Source organism: Papaver somniferum, chromosome 8 (genome assembly GCF_003573695.1).
Source record: "Papaver somniferum cultivar HN1 chromosome 8, ASM357369v1, whole genome shotgun sequence".
NCBI lineage: Eukaryota > Viridiplantae > Streptophyta > Magnoliopsida > Ranunculales > Papaveraceae > Papaver > Papaver somniferum.
This window is the reverse complement of record NC_039365.1, coordinates 83,016,429-83,028,827: the sequence shown is the minus strand read 5'-3', so window position 1 is coordinate 83,028,827 and position 12,399 is coordinate 83,016,429. Positions and strand designations below refer to the sequence as shown.

The following is a 12,399-nucleotide window of genomic DNA, read 5'->3' as shown; positions in this document are numbered from 1 at the left end:
TATCATAAGATGGCCTCGCTCCTGTCTTTGCTAAAGAACAAGCTTTGCAAAATGAGTGGTGTGCTTTTGACAAAGTCCACGAAGTAGATCGAGAGAGAGGTTGCACATCAGTTGCTTTAGATGACAGTGGTTGGCAGACGTTGTTTCTTTGCATTGTAACTGTCTTTTGTCCCATTTTACTTTTCACTCAAAAGAAAGGATGTCCGTGTGAGTTCTTTAAAACACCGATCATCATATCACGACCTGGGTGCCCCAAGCGGTCGTGCCAAAGCTTGTATAAGTCATTGTTCAACAGTTCATCGTTGGTAACAACCTGTGATTCGATAATCCGAATAGTAGTAGTGTACAAACCACTAGAGTGACTCATTAACTTCTCTAAAATGCGTTTTCTTCCACATGTATTAGAGATAATATTTATATATTCAATTTTATTTTCACAGTGAGTTTCCAAATGATAACCATTTGCACGGATATCTTTGAAGCTCAACAAGGTACGGTTAGCTCTTGGTGCATATAGAGCTTCTGTGACTTTAATCATTGTGCCATTTGGCAACAAAAATTGAGCATTACCTCGCCCAATGATAACTTGTGATGATCCAATCATCGTAGTCACAGAGGATTTGTAAGGAATTAAGTCAACAAATAATTGCCTATTTCTTAAAATAGTGTGTGGTGCCACTATCAGCTAGGCACTCAATCTCTTCTGAGGATGACATTCCTACAAGTAAATGGTACTTCAGAGAATTCGGTCACATAATTCAATCATGCAATAGATTATCACAGTAAAAATTAAATCCAAAGCATAATAAGTACCCATAAAAATTAAAAACCACTGATCCATCAACAAAAGAACAATAATTTAAGACTACCTAACATAGTTTAAGTCATCAAAACAAATATTTAAACCAAAGTCTTCTAAACCACAAAGCAAGAAAATAAACAAGTTTTTAGGATCAAAGGATAACTATAAAAAAATAACAATCAATCTAAGTCAGGTGTTTCCATAAGGGCATGGTTCTTTTTGCCCTGGAAGTCTGAAATGGTGAAGTTGACATCCGGGGCATGATCATGTTCTCCACACAGTGAACTTCTTGATTTACAGATTCCCGATACTTTTTGTAGTTGGCTGCTACCTTGGCACTAGCCTTGCATTGCTGGTACCAATGTCCAGAGATTCCACACCTGTGACAAGGTGCATTGCCACTCTCTACCTTCTTATGTGTGGGGTTCTTATGTGCTTTTTCAACAGTGTTGCCCCTACCACTAGGTCCAGAAGTAACTTCTCTAGACCAGGTATTTGAATGGCCTCCACGCCAATGGCCCCTTCCACGATGACCCTTTTGTCCTCTTCCACGTGGGTTGTTATCCCCACGTGAGTATGGAGCATGAGAATATGAATCAACATTTTTAACCCTCTTTTCTTTGGGGTGTTTTCCTTTGTTATCCTTGCCATAGTTAGCCTCGGGAATTTTCTTCTTCCCGGGGGCTCTAGCATTGTTGTTTGCTAGAACTTCATTGTGCCTCTCGGCCACCCGCAATAAGTTGATCGACTTGCTAAAAGTTGTTATTCTTTTATTATCAACCTCTATGTGGTATTGATTGGCTAGAATAACAGATGACGAAGGGAAAGTAGACAATGTCTCCTGAATCATATCTTTTTCTGTGAGTTTTATCCCACAGAAATTGAGGTGTGCTTGTAGTTGTCATGTACTGGTATTGGAGGGGGTGCTCTTATCATATTCGAGTTGGTTATTAGTTTAGTTATTAGTTGCACTTAGCTTTTATCAATTGTAATGGTGCCTAAATAGTTTCCATTCTCCTAACCTAGCTATATAAGGCTAGTGAATCTGTGTAAGAGAGATTATCCAATTTTATGAATTAATGAAAATAGAATTTAGTTTATCTTTCTTCCTCCTCTTAGGCTGGTTCTCTGAATCAGATTTCTCTAAAGGCTTGTTCCTTCGGGATTAAGAGAGGTTTATCCTCAAATTATCCATCTAATCTTGTTATGTACATCTTGGTACATAACAATTGGTATCAGATTCATTCAATCCATGGGGAGTATTTCGTATCTAGTTAGGGAGAAATTTCAACTCTATAATCATTTACTTGATCTGAAGAGAAGATATCAGGATATACTTAACGATGTACCTTCACCCAGTCGAAATTATCATCTTTCACAAACAGGATATCTCATCAACTTCACCAAGAAGAGGTGGGAATCAATTTACATACCACCATTAGAAGAACAATTTGTTCATGGAGTTGTGAATACGAAAATGGTAGAAGTGAAGGAGCAATCTGATGATTTAGCATCGACGATGCTTACCAAAGAAGTTTTTTATGCGACAATGGAGAAATATTTTGGTAAGAAAAACTGCAGTCATGAAGATCCAGAAGGAGATTCAAAAATTACTTCAAAGTCATCGGATGAAGAAGATCCCACTAAATCAATTGGAATCGACTACCTAATTCCTACTTCTGATTCTGAAGACTTCAGTGTTGTTACATCGGAAGAAGCAAAATCCATTCCTACTTCTGTTCAGCTAGATTCTTCTTCTCAAGTCCTCAATAGGGTTGAATCTCAGAAAGTTAGCTCAATTTCCGCTGGCGCTGTTAAAGACAATGATGGTTCATCCGATTATTTGAATTTTCCATTTAATGAAACTGCAAAGATAGATGTTAAGGACTTCGCATTGATGAATCAAATCAAAATTGGTGAGGTAAATTATTCTTCCCTAGATTTTCATTTCAACAAATTCGAGAAGAAATTCGCAAATCATGAAGACTTGAAGAAGTTCAACACCTCATATGGTATTTGTGTGGATTGTTGTTCTTTTCTCCTTGATATCACTCGTTCGTTATTTGATCGAGGTAAGATTGCCCTTATTTCATTCAATTCTTATGATAAATTGATTTTTCCATGGATTTCCAGTATGGGGTACCAATTAGATTTCTGTTCTATCCATTTGATTGTGAGTTTGTGTATTAATAATGCTGCAATTCTGGATGAGAGCAAAATATTTGATAAAATGTCTGGGAGTGTTAGTTTGAGTGGTGTTGGAGTTGATGCTTTCTGGCAGCTCAAAACAGGTAGAGTATTTGATCGTGGCAAACGGTTGGATAGTATTAAGAGGTTCTCTAGTTCTGGTGGTATATATGAATATGGTTTCGTTACATTTCCGTATTGTATAATTGTTCTTCTCGGTTCTGCATTACTGAGAAGGTACAATAGAGATTTGGTTTGTGAGTTGTCTCTAAGTCATGGATATCCGTCTGAATTTCAGTTTCTAAATTCGTTGAGTATTAGAATGTCTATGTTGTTGCAATTGGTGGTGAATGGAATTTGGTTGCTAAATTTTCAGAGGGAGATAGATTTTTGTTTCTCTTATTGGCGAGAGTGGTGAGCTCTAGCAAGACAAACAAATGGTATGCTCAGGTGTTTGGTATGAAGGGAGCGGAAATTTTTTTCTTACAGCTCAAGTGTGAGTTGCTCGCGGTGATTAAACTGGGGGTATCCAAATGTCAGAATTCTCCTCCGTGTTACAGCTATGTGGTCAAAATGGCAATGCTCAGAAGCATGCTTACCAGTGATCATAGTGGTGTTTGTTTCTATCTTTATTTTGTTGCTACTCATCCCCTGTTTGATCGCGGAAAATGGTATAATTGGTCCAAGGTAATGGCTAATTACAATGGAAATTGTGTTATTGCACTTATTTTCAAATTGGGATACCTAGGGAAGTTGCTACGGAAGAGCTCGGTTACACTTATATTGGTTACATGGGTTGAGACTGGTGTTGTTTGCAAGCTGTTGGATAAAAGGTTACAACAGGCTGTGAAGGAATTATTTGATCAACTACATCACAGTAGTAGCTACAGTTTCGGGGACTCTCTAATCTTGCAGCTGGGAAATGGTTCACGAAATTTGCTATATATCCATGTTTTCGCAAGACAATATGCTGGTGAATTGTGGATTCTCTCAAAGCGGCCTAACTATAAGCTTGTGTTTCTTTCTCTTCGCGCCAGCAAGCTGTGTGGTGTGTCTTTGCAGCGGGGAATCGAATTATGCTTGCTTCCTCTCTGTTTGTGGTGTATCGCAAGTGTTGAGGCTTTCACTTGGATTTTTACTTGGCTGCCAGAAGGACCCAAATCTACAGTTGATGGTAGTAATGAATATTGTTCTGGTAGGAATGCATTTCTTGTAGAGGGGTGAAAATCAAAGAGCTGCTTGTCATGGTTGATGGTGGTGTATGTTTTTATGGATACATTCCGTTTGGTTCCACCTGATATACGGAGTTTGAGGAGTGTTGAAATGAAAGTTCAATTCTCAGTTAACTTTGATGCAAACTGGACTACTCATTCTAAGAACTTTTGGGTTGTTTTTGTTTACATAAAAGTTTTATGGAGCAATGGCGAAGATTATATTCGTGAACATGGTTTCGCTAATGCTTCTGAATTGTGGAGGCGTAGTGCAGGTACACACAGAAATGAGAATTCTGCCATGATTGGGTTTTTGTACTGCAATCAACTTTTGCCGTTGGTATATCCGCCGACAAAGGGTTGCATCCGGTTAGAGTTTTTACGAGGGTTAAAAAGCACTCAGTTAGGGATCATGATGTTTATAGACCCAACCGTGCTAATGTTGGGGGTATCCTTGCGATGGAAACCTGAAGAAAATGGCGTAACTAATCTCCATTATGTACTGATGAGCATCCCCAGTCAGGGTGGAGATGTTAACGAGTCTGCATCAAGATTTAATCTCACTAGAGCTGTGACCTTAATGTTTCTCATAGTATTCAATTTTGTGCTGAGGCTCCAAACTGGTGTTTTACAGGTGCACGTGTCTGTCTTGATCAGTATTGCAGTTGCGGTGCAGCTACATGAAACTTGCTGCTGTAATATTGACGCGATAAGTAGGCGGATATGGGAAATGTTTAGCAATTCTAGTGTTGAAGTCATTGCTTTAACATCAATCCAATTTTACTTTGGATGAAGACTTATTTATTTGACAAAACTACGTATTATTCTATCCAAGGAGTGGAGAAGAACAAAGGCAAGGTGGTAGAGTTAGTGTTATTGGAAAAAGATTTATGAAAACACATGTCAACATATCATTTGTCCCCCATGCATCCATCAAAAAAGCCTCCATCAAAAATTTATCCTTTTTTAAACCATTGTGCATTATATAGTTTTCTTTTTCTTCAAGTGCTCATGGCGTTTTACTGCATGGATTTGCTAACAATTTCAAAGTAAAGTGTGGTATGTCGTTTTTTTAAAGGATCGGTGGATAAGCCATGCATTGAGTAGTTTTCTTTTTCTTCAAGTGTTAATGGTGTTTTACTGTATGAATTTGTTAAGGATTTTCGAGTTCGGTGTGATACCTTCGTGTTTTCCCCCCTCAAGATACACATAATCAAATATTTTTAATTATGTTCTCCATTTGTGTTCTTGCCTTCTTGGTGATCCATTTTCCACTTATTCATTTAGATATGATGATCAATGGCTGAGCTGAGTATATTTGATTTTAGAATCATAGAGGAGAGAGGAAAGAGAAAGATGAGTCATTTAGAGGATATGCAACATGGCAAGCGGCAATATACAGATATACTAGCATATAATCAATTTCATTAAAAGCTTAGCTTGACAGACCTGTAGCCGCTGCATCTGTTGTGGGTTTCCTCCTCTCGTCGGCCCCATTCTTAGTCGAACACAGCCTAGTAATATAGCATCATTATATTTGGCATCATTATGTTTGGTCCAACACCTGGCCAAATCCCAGGCATGAGTTGCAGCTGAAATACATAGCCATCAGGCTTGAATGGTACCAGACCAGGGGTACCTTGACCAGGGAACAACTGCTGAGGGGCAAATCTCGATCCTCCAGGATGGAAACCAGGCATACCTATTTGCAGAGATGTCATGGCACAAAGTGCTCTGACTTAGGAAAAGTGTGCCTACAGAAATAACAGATTCAGGATTATTGGCAACAGAACCACAAGAAACACATTGTCGTAAAAGAAATAAATTACCTCAATATACAAGGTACAGGTAGATTATCCGCAGCCTTGCCTTCCTTTCTCCTCTGTGCTGAGCCATAGCAACATAAGGAGGCTTCCGTCCTATCGTCTTCCCATTCATTCCATTCACCTGCATTGTATAGAACCTTAAAACATTCATCAAAAGGAGAGAGAAATGTCAAAAACACTCCAAGAGGTGGGGAAGTTCTCTTAGCTACTTACAGCTCTAGTAGCTTCCTCAGCCATAGAAAATGCAACAAATCAGAACCCTTTACTGACTTCTCAGACCATAGGCTTAAAAAACACAATGGAGACTGGAAAAGTAATCAACAATTTTTAATTGTTCGGACAAACTTATTAAACACTTGTAAATCTCTTTTGAATTTGAATGAGATTTGTCGCTAACAGTAAATTCGGAAACAATACCATTCACTTCTATTGAACTACAACCAGGAGTTTTTTCAACCCCTCTGTCTCTCATCATTTTCCTTACTTCTTTAGCTTTGTCCCACATTTCTGCTTCTCTATAAAGATTTGCTAGCAATACATATGTAGCACTATCGGAAGGATCTAATAAGAGAAGTTTTTTGGCAACTCTTTCACCTATAGCAACACTCCCGTAACTTTTACAAGCAAAAAGTAAGGCACCCCATACAACAGCATCTGGTTCTGTTGGCATGCTCTTAATCAACTTCTCTGCTTCGTCCAAGAATCCTGCCCTACCAAGAAGATCAACCATGCATGAATAATGTTTTTGTTTTGGTGATATATTGAACTTCGAGGTCATCTGAGAAAAAAACCTTCGACCTTCATAGACTAATCCTGCATGACAACAAGCAGATAAAACCCCTAAATATGTGATTTCATCAGGCACCAATCCAATATCGATCATCTCATAATAGTGAGAAATGGCCTCATGGGCATGCCCGTGAAGTGCCAATCCACCGATCAGTGCCGTCCAGGTTAGGGAATTCCTCCCTGAGATCTCCCGAAAAACCTGACGAGCCTTCGTTATGTTCCCACATTTTGCGTACATATCAACTAAGGCGGTTCCTAAAGCAACATTTATAGAGAATTTATGTTTCTCTATGTAGTGATGAACCCATTTCCCTACTTCGAGTGCTCCAAGTTGTGTACAGGCAGATAACAAACTAACCATTGTTACCTCATCAGGCTTTACATTCAGATCTTGCATTTCATAGAACAATGCCAGAGCTGCTTTCCCTTGCTTGGATTGAACATAACCTGCGATTAATGCATTCCATGGAACAACATCTTTTTCCGGCATCTCATCAAAAACCCTTCGCGCTGAGTCTAACAAACCGAACTTCGCATATCCCATAACCATCGTAGTCCATGAAACTATACTTCTTTTACTCATCTTATTAAACAAAATCTTTGCTGATTCAAGACACCCACATTTAACATACATATCCATCAACGAGTTACAAAGTGGAACTGTAAGTTTCAATCCGTTCTCCTCAATGTACTGATGAAATACTCGTCCAAGTATCAAATCCTCCATCTGAGAACAACATGATACCATTGAAATCAATGTTACCTCATCCGGTCTAACTTCCTTCATTCTCATTTCTCTAAAAAGCTTCAACCCTTCCTTAAATTTCCCACACCTAACATACCCATTTATGATGGAATTCCATGAAACCAAATCTCTGACAAGACAACTATCAAACACTTTACGTGCAAAAACTAATTCTCCACAAAACACTAACATATGAATCGTTGCATTATGAATGTACGCATCCGAATCTAACCCTAAACACAACACATGACCGAGAATTGAATACCCTAAAGAAATCGCATTCAACTGCCCACAAGTTTTAAGCAACAACGGATACGTATAATTATCAGGTCTTAGTTCACCACATTGCAACAACTCCTTGTAAAGAAATATAGCTTTTTCAGGGTTCTTACTTTCTGAGTACCCTCTCATAGCAAGATTCCACGAAAATAAGTTAGCGTTATACGTTTTACTCAATATTAAGTGACAGTAATCAAGGTTACCTGATTCCGACATCGCGCAAAACGCGATCAAACGACTAGAAGCAAACCCATTTAGGATTAAACCAGTTACGATCATTTGAGCTTGGATCTGTTTCAACTGGTCTAGAGTTTTACATTGTTCTAAAACTGAGAGAAGAGGGTTTGAATGAGCAGAGAAATGGTTCGTGTTCCAGTTTGGTTTTTCTTTGTTTGGTAAACGAGTGTGAATGAAGGAGATATTGGGGTTTAAGAAGGGTTTTAGAGGTGGACTTTTGAGATTAGTCAGAACAAGTTTGATCATCCTGTAGCGAGAGGGAGTGAGAGAGACTACAGCGCCTGTTAGAAGTCCGTCCCGATTCATTATGAACGCGAGATCGGGGATACTTTATTAATTTGAGAGACATAAATTACTTTCCACGATCAATAGTGTTTGCTGATGGGTATTTTTGGGGTAAAAATACTAAAATACCCTTTTTTCAAAATAAAAATCTAAAAATTTAAAATTAAAAAACAAAATCATATCCCTATTTCTATCTTCTCTGTCGGCATTTTCGTTAGGGTTAGGGCTTCGAAACTTAAATATTCCCAACTTTGAAAACGATTTTTCTTTTATATTCGGAAGTGATGAAGACCATGCCGGTAGTGATGAAAACCATGCCGGAAGTGATGACGACTATGCCGCTAGTGATGAAGACCATGCCGGAAGTGACGAAGACCAAGCCGGTAGTGTATGAAGACCATGTCGGTAGTGATGAAGACCATGTCGGAAATAAAAAAAAAATTACATCGCCGGAAGTGATGAAGACCATGCCGGAATTGATGAAGACCATGCCGAAAAATGGTGTCGGCATGCTTGGTAACTAACATTCAATACCGTAACTAAATGCCGGTATGCTCGATAGAAATCTATCAATGACGATAGTTAAGTGAAAAAAAGATCAATTCTCTAGATACTTTACATCATGTGCCGGCAAAGAAATTTAAGCAACACACTATATCGTTAGCAGTACCGGCATACTCGAGAATTAACTGACTGTGCCGGCAGTGTACTGAACACATCCGGGAGGGGCTACTCCCTCCCGGATCCCTCGGATAGCGACAAATATTTATGAAAATTTCCAACAAATGTCAGCATGGTCGAATACAATGCCGACTTGCCTTTCAAAATGGGGGATATTGTTGGCCGGCATGGACGTAGTATGAATACCATGCCGGTAATGGTATTCATACTACTTCCATGCCGGCACCGAGCTATTTCAGCTGCAACAATGGTGGATTCAAAGAAAAAATAAAATTTTCAATACGTTGGCACCTTTACCTGAGTATTGGGAGTGCTTGTAGTTGAGCTAAAGATTCAGCAACAATTCTCTCCTCACAATCATCCTCCATTTTCACCAAAAAAAAAATTCTCTCTCAAATTTTTTCCCTCATTCTACTCTCACCTCACTCACCCAAATACAAACAAAAATACACACTAATCATTTATCAAATAATCTTATGAATTTACTAATCATAATCAAGCACTAAGCCTGATTAGTAAGGGATATATTAGGTATTAGATAAATACTTAGATAAGGGGTGACCCTGATTTAATATTTGTATCTAGGTTTTGTCCTTTTCCTCTATCCCCCAATTAGTTCAGGTATCCACCAATCGCGCGTTCATTATTATCAGGGGTACCAATTTGTTTGGGGGTGTATTATTCTAATGATAAGAAGTTGTTACACTACTCAGAAAGATAACAGTGTCTTCATTCGGTGTAGTTGTTCAAGATATATCCAAGAAACCCAATCAGAATACATCGTGGTACTTCCAGATAAGAAAATGAACTAACTAACAGCTTGCATGCCTAAAATTCTAACTTATAACAGTAACTTTTGAAAATAGTACTGTTTATCTCTTTTCCGCTTCAAGAAGTGTGATAGCATAATTCCTGCTTATCACATCCAAGTAAATCTACAACTAATAATCATCAAATATATGGAATGTAAGACAAATATGAGATGCAAAGTACATGAAAGTAAACTAGAACACAATCATTTAACGTGGTTCGGCCATGAAGACCTGCATCCACGGTGAAAAGATATATTTTTATTACTAAAGGTCTTACCCTTATTTCAAGATTGCAAGTGTATCTCAAGCTTCTAAGCTCTTGATCTAACTTTTTGTTGGAAAATACAACTTAAAGAACATATCCCTCTCCTTCTACATGAACGGGTAATTACAAGCAAAATAAACTTCCTAATTTTATAGATTTACCAGCTAGTGTGGAGTTGAAGATGACTAGGTTGATGAGAAACTTTTTGTGGTATTCTTCTGAGGATAAAAAGAAAATTGGCTAGATCTCTTGGCTGAAAATTTGTAACTCTAAAAAGAAGGGTTGTTTGGGTGTAAATAACTTAAGAAACACTAGTAAGTGTTAGAGCATAGCTCGGTTGAACCCATCAAGCATTGGATGTCAAGTTTGGTTGTCATATTTAGTGAGTCAAGACTCATCTAAGAGCCGCTTGATTATATACTAGAGACAACTTCATTTAGGTTAGACTAGAAAGTCTAGGAATGTTGAGACATACAAGTATTACTCGAAGGTGAAGAAGTAATGAGCTACAACGACGACATCATCCTTCCTCTTGAGGTTAGTAATATTGACTTGAATTGTTTCATTCCTAACGTATCTTTCAAGACGTGCTATATTAAAAATATAACTGCGAAGCCGTGTATGGATATATTACTCTAGTAGTGAGACATGATCACATGATCATAGTATTAGGGAATTAGACTATGAATGATGTTATGATTATGTGAATGGGTAAAGGTGAAGATTTCATCCTAGGAAACAATGTTTTACATTTTTTTTAAAGGAAGTACATTCGTGAACTTGTTTTATGAATCGAAAGGGAAATCGCTAGGCTTATTGGTACGGATATTCATTGCAAATCTTTGGATTACCAATATGTGTGAAATGGTATAACTGATCGTAACTTTGTTATGTATCTTGGTACAACTAGAAACAATGCCTGACTTATGATTTGGTATGACCAGTTTTGATTAATTAGTGCAACCGATCCTAAGTAATCACCTGAGATGGTATGATCAATATTTATAATTGGTGTGACCGGTCCTAGTAATTGGTGTGATCGATCACAGAGAAGTTGTGTAATCGATCCTTGTAATTGGTGTAACCGGTCCTAGTAATTGGTGTAATCGATCCTAGTGACTGGTGTAACCGATCACAAGAAATACCATGCGTATATGGTAACCGGTCCTGGTAATTGATGTAACCGATCCTGGTAACTGATGTAACCGATCCTGATAACTTGTGTGACCGATCACAAGTGTTTCCATATTAGGGTATAATTGATCCCGGTGATTGGTAGAACCGCTTGAACCCATGGATGTGATTTGATATTTGATCAATCACATAGTTGTCTTGGAATACAGATGAACTAATTCTAAATTTGTTTGGAAGTGTCGTATAATCGATTCCAATATTGTAAACATGAAGGAGGATTTACAAAGAAGAGATGTCAACATTCTTTGAACACATACAGTAACTCTTATGTTTTATTGTTCAAAGATATTCCTTAGTACTCAAGGGGATCCTGTTCCGAAATAAATTAAGAATCTTTTAATTAAGGTTATTAGTTTTATATGCTTTAATTACCAGCAATTAAATGCATATCTCTAGAGAATAAAAATTAGTAATGTGCATTTACTAATTGGAGATTTTCTATTGAGAGATTTCGAGAAATATTGGACAAAGCATTTACTAGAATTATGAAAACCGAATGGGCCTTTATTGCATATCTTGAGAATACTTTCGGTTTTGGAAATTCCTTGGTGTCCAAACACCCTTGGTCTATAAATACCCAAGTTTTCATTTCTAGAAAACTATCATAAGAGACATGCAAACTTCATATTTTTGTTGTTTCTGGTGGAGACGTCTAATCGGAGAGGAAAGTACCCTAATTAGGAGAAATCTCTTACAACCTCTCGTTTAAAGAATTTTGTGGGATTAAGAAGCTCTACGAGAACCGTTGGTGGGAAACTAGAAAATTACAGTGTTATTAGTTTTTGATTGATTTGATTGACTAACGGTTGTTGAAACTTTGATTGTACCTAGTTTGTTTATTCTTGAGAATCTTCTCTTCTGATATAAGATTCACTCAAACTAGATTGAAGTATCGACGCTTTAGAACTGTTTGTAGATCTAAAGACATCTTGCGATAATTAATGGTAACATACTCCGTTCTGTGCGTGATTGATCACAAGAGATTCAAGTGGTGTTGTGCAGATTTAATTGAAGATTAAAGAATATTTGAAGACGAAGAAGATTTCTTATTGGTTTCTCATATATTTGTGCTGTACAAACCTTGAT

The 12,399-nt window shown here is 37.7% G+C and overlaps 2 protein-coding genes across 3 annotated transcripts; one reads left to right on the top strand and one right to left on the bottom strand.

The window, feature by feature from the left end:
* The first annotated feature begins 1,601 nt into the window (after positions 1-1,601).
* Positions 1,602-5,028, top strand: LOC113301809. The gene is made up of 3 exons (XM_026550637.1): positions 1,602-1,703; positions 2,048-2,874; positions 3,366-5,028. Exons 2-3 carry the CDS (start codon positions 2,055-2,057, stop codon positions 4,211-4,213), a joined length of 1,668 nt encoding a protein of 555 aa, XP_026406422.1. The 5' UTR covers positions 1,602-1,703; positions 2,048-2,054; the 3' UTR covers positions 4,214-5,028.
* Positions 5,029-5,209: 181 nt separating this feature from the next.
* Positions 5,210-8,368, bottom strand: LOC113301808 (pentatricopeptide repeat-containing protein At2g22410, mitochondrial-like). Of its 2 annotated transcripts, none has more exons than XM_026550635.1 (3): positions 6,240-8,368; positions 6,030-6,147; positions 5,210-5,954 (listed from the first exon to the last, which is right to left on the bottom strand). In XM_026550635.1, exon 1 carries the CDS (start codon positions 8,320-8,322, stop codon positions 6,313-6,315), a length of 2,010 nt encoding a protein of 669 aa, XP_026406420.1. In that variant the 5' UTR covers positions 8,323-8,368; the 3' UTR covers positions 5,210-5,954; positions 6,030-6,147; positions 6,240-6,312. The 2 variants fall into 2 exon arrangements, with proteins under 2 accessions (XP_026406420.1, XP_026406421.1); XM_026550636.1 differs by having other exon boundaries at positions 6,030-6,119.
* Positions 8,369-12,399: the final 4,031 nt, after the last annotated feature.

Bases quoted from the DNA above. Each gene is read 5' to 3' on its own strand.
- LOC113301809 (XM_026550637.1), top strand. From the start codon at position 2,055: ATGGGGAGTATTTCGTATCTAGTTAGGGAGAAATTTCAACTCTATAAT. The intron at 2,875-3,365 runs GTAAGATTGCCC...CTAAATTTTCAG, and splicing joins TCGTTCGTTATTTGATCGAG to AGGGAGATAGATTTTTGTTT.
- LOC113301808 (XM_026550635.1), bottom strand. From the start codon at position 8,322: ATGATCAAACTTGTTCTGACTAATCTCAAAAGTCCACCTCTAAAACCC.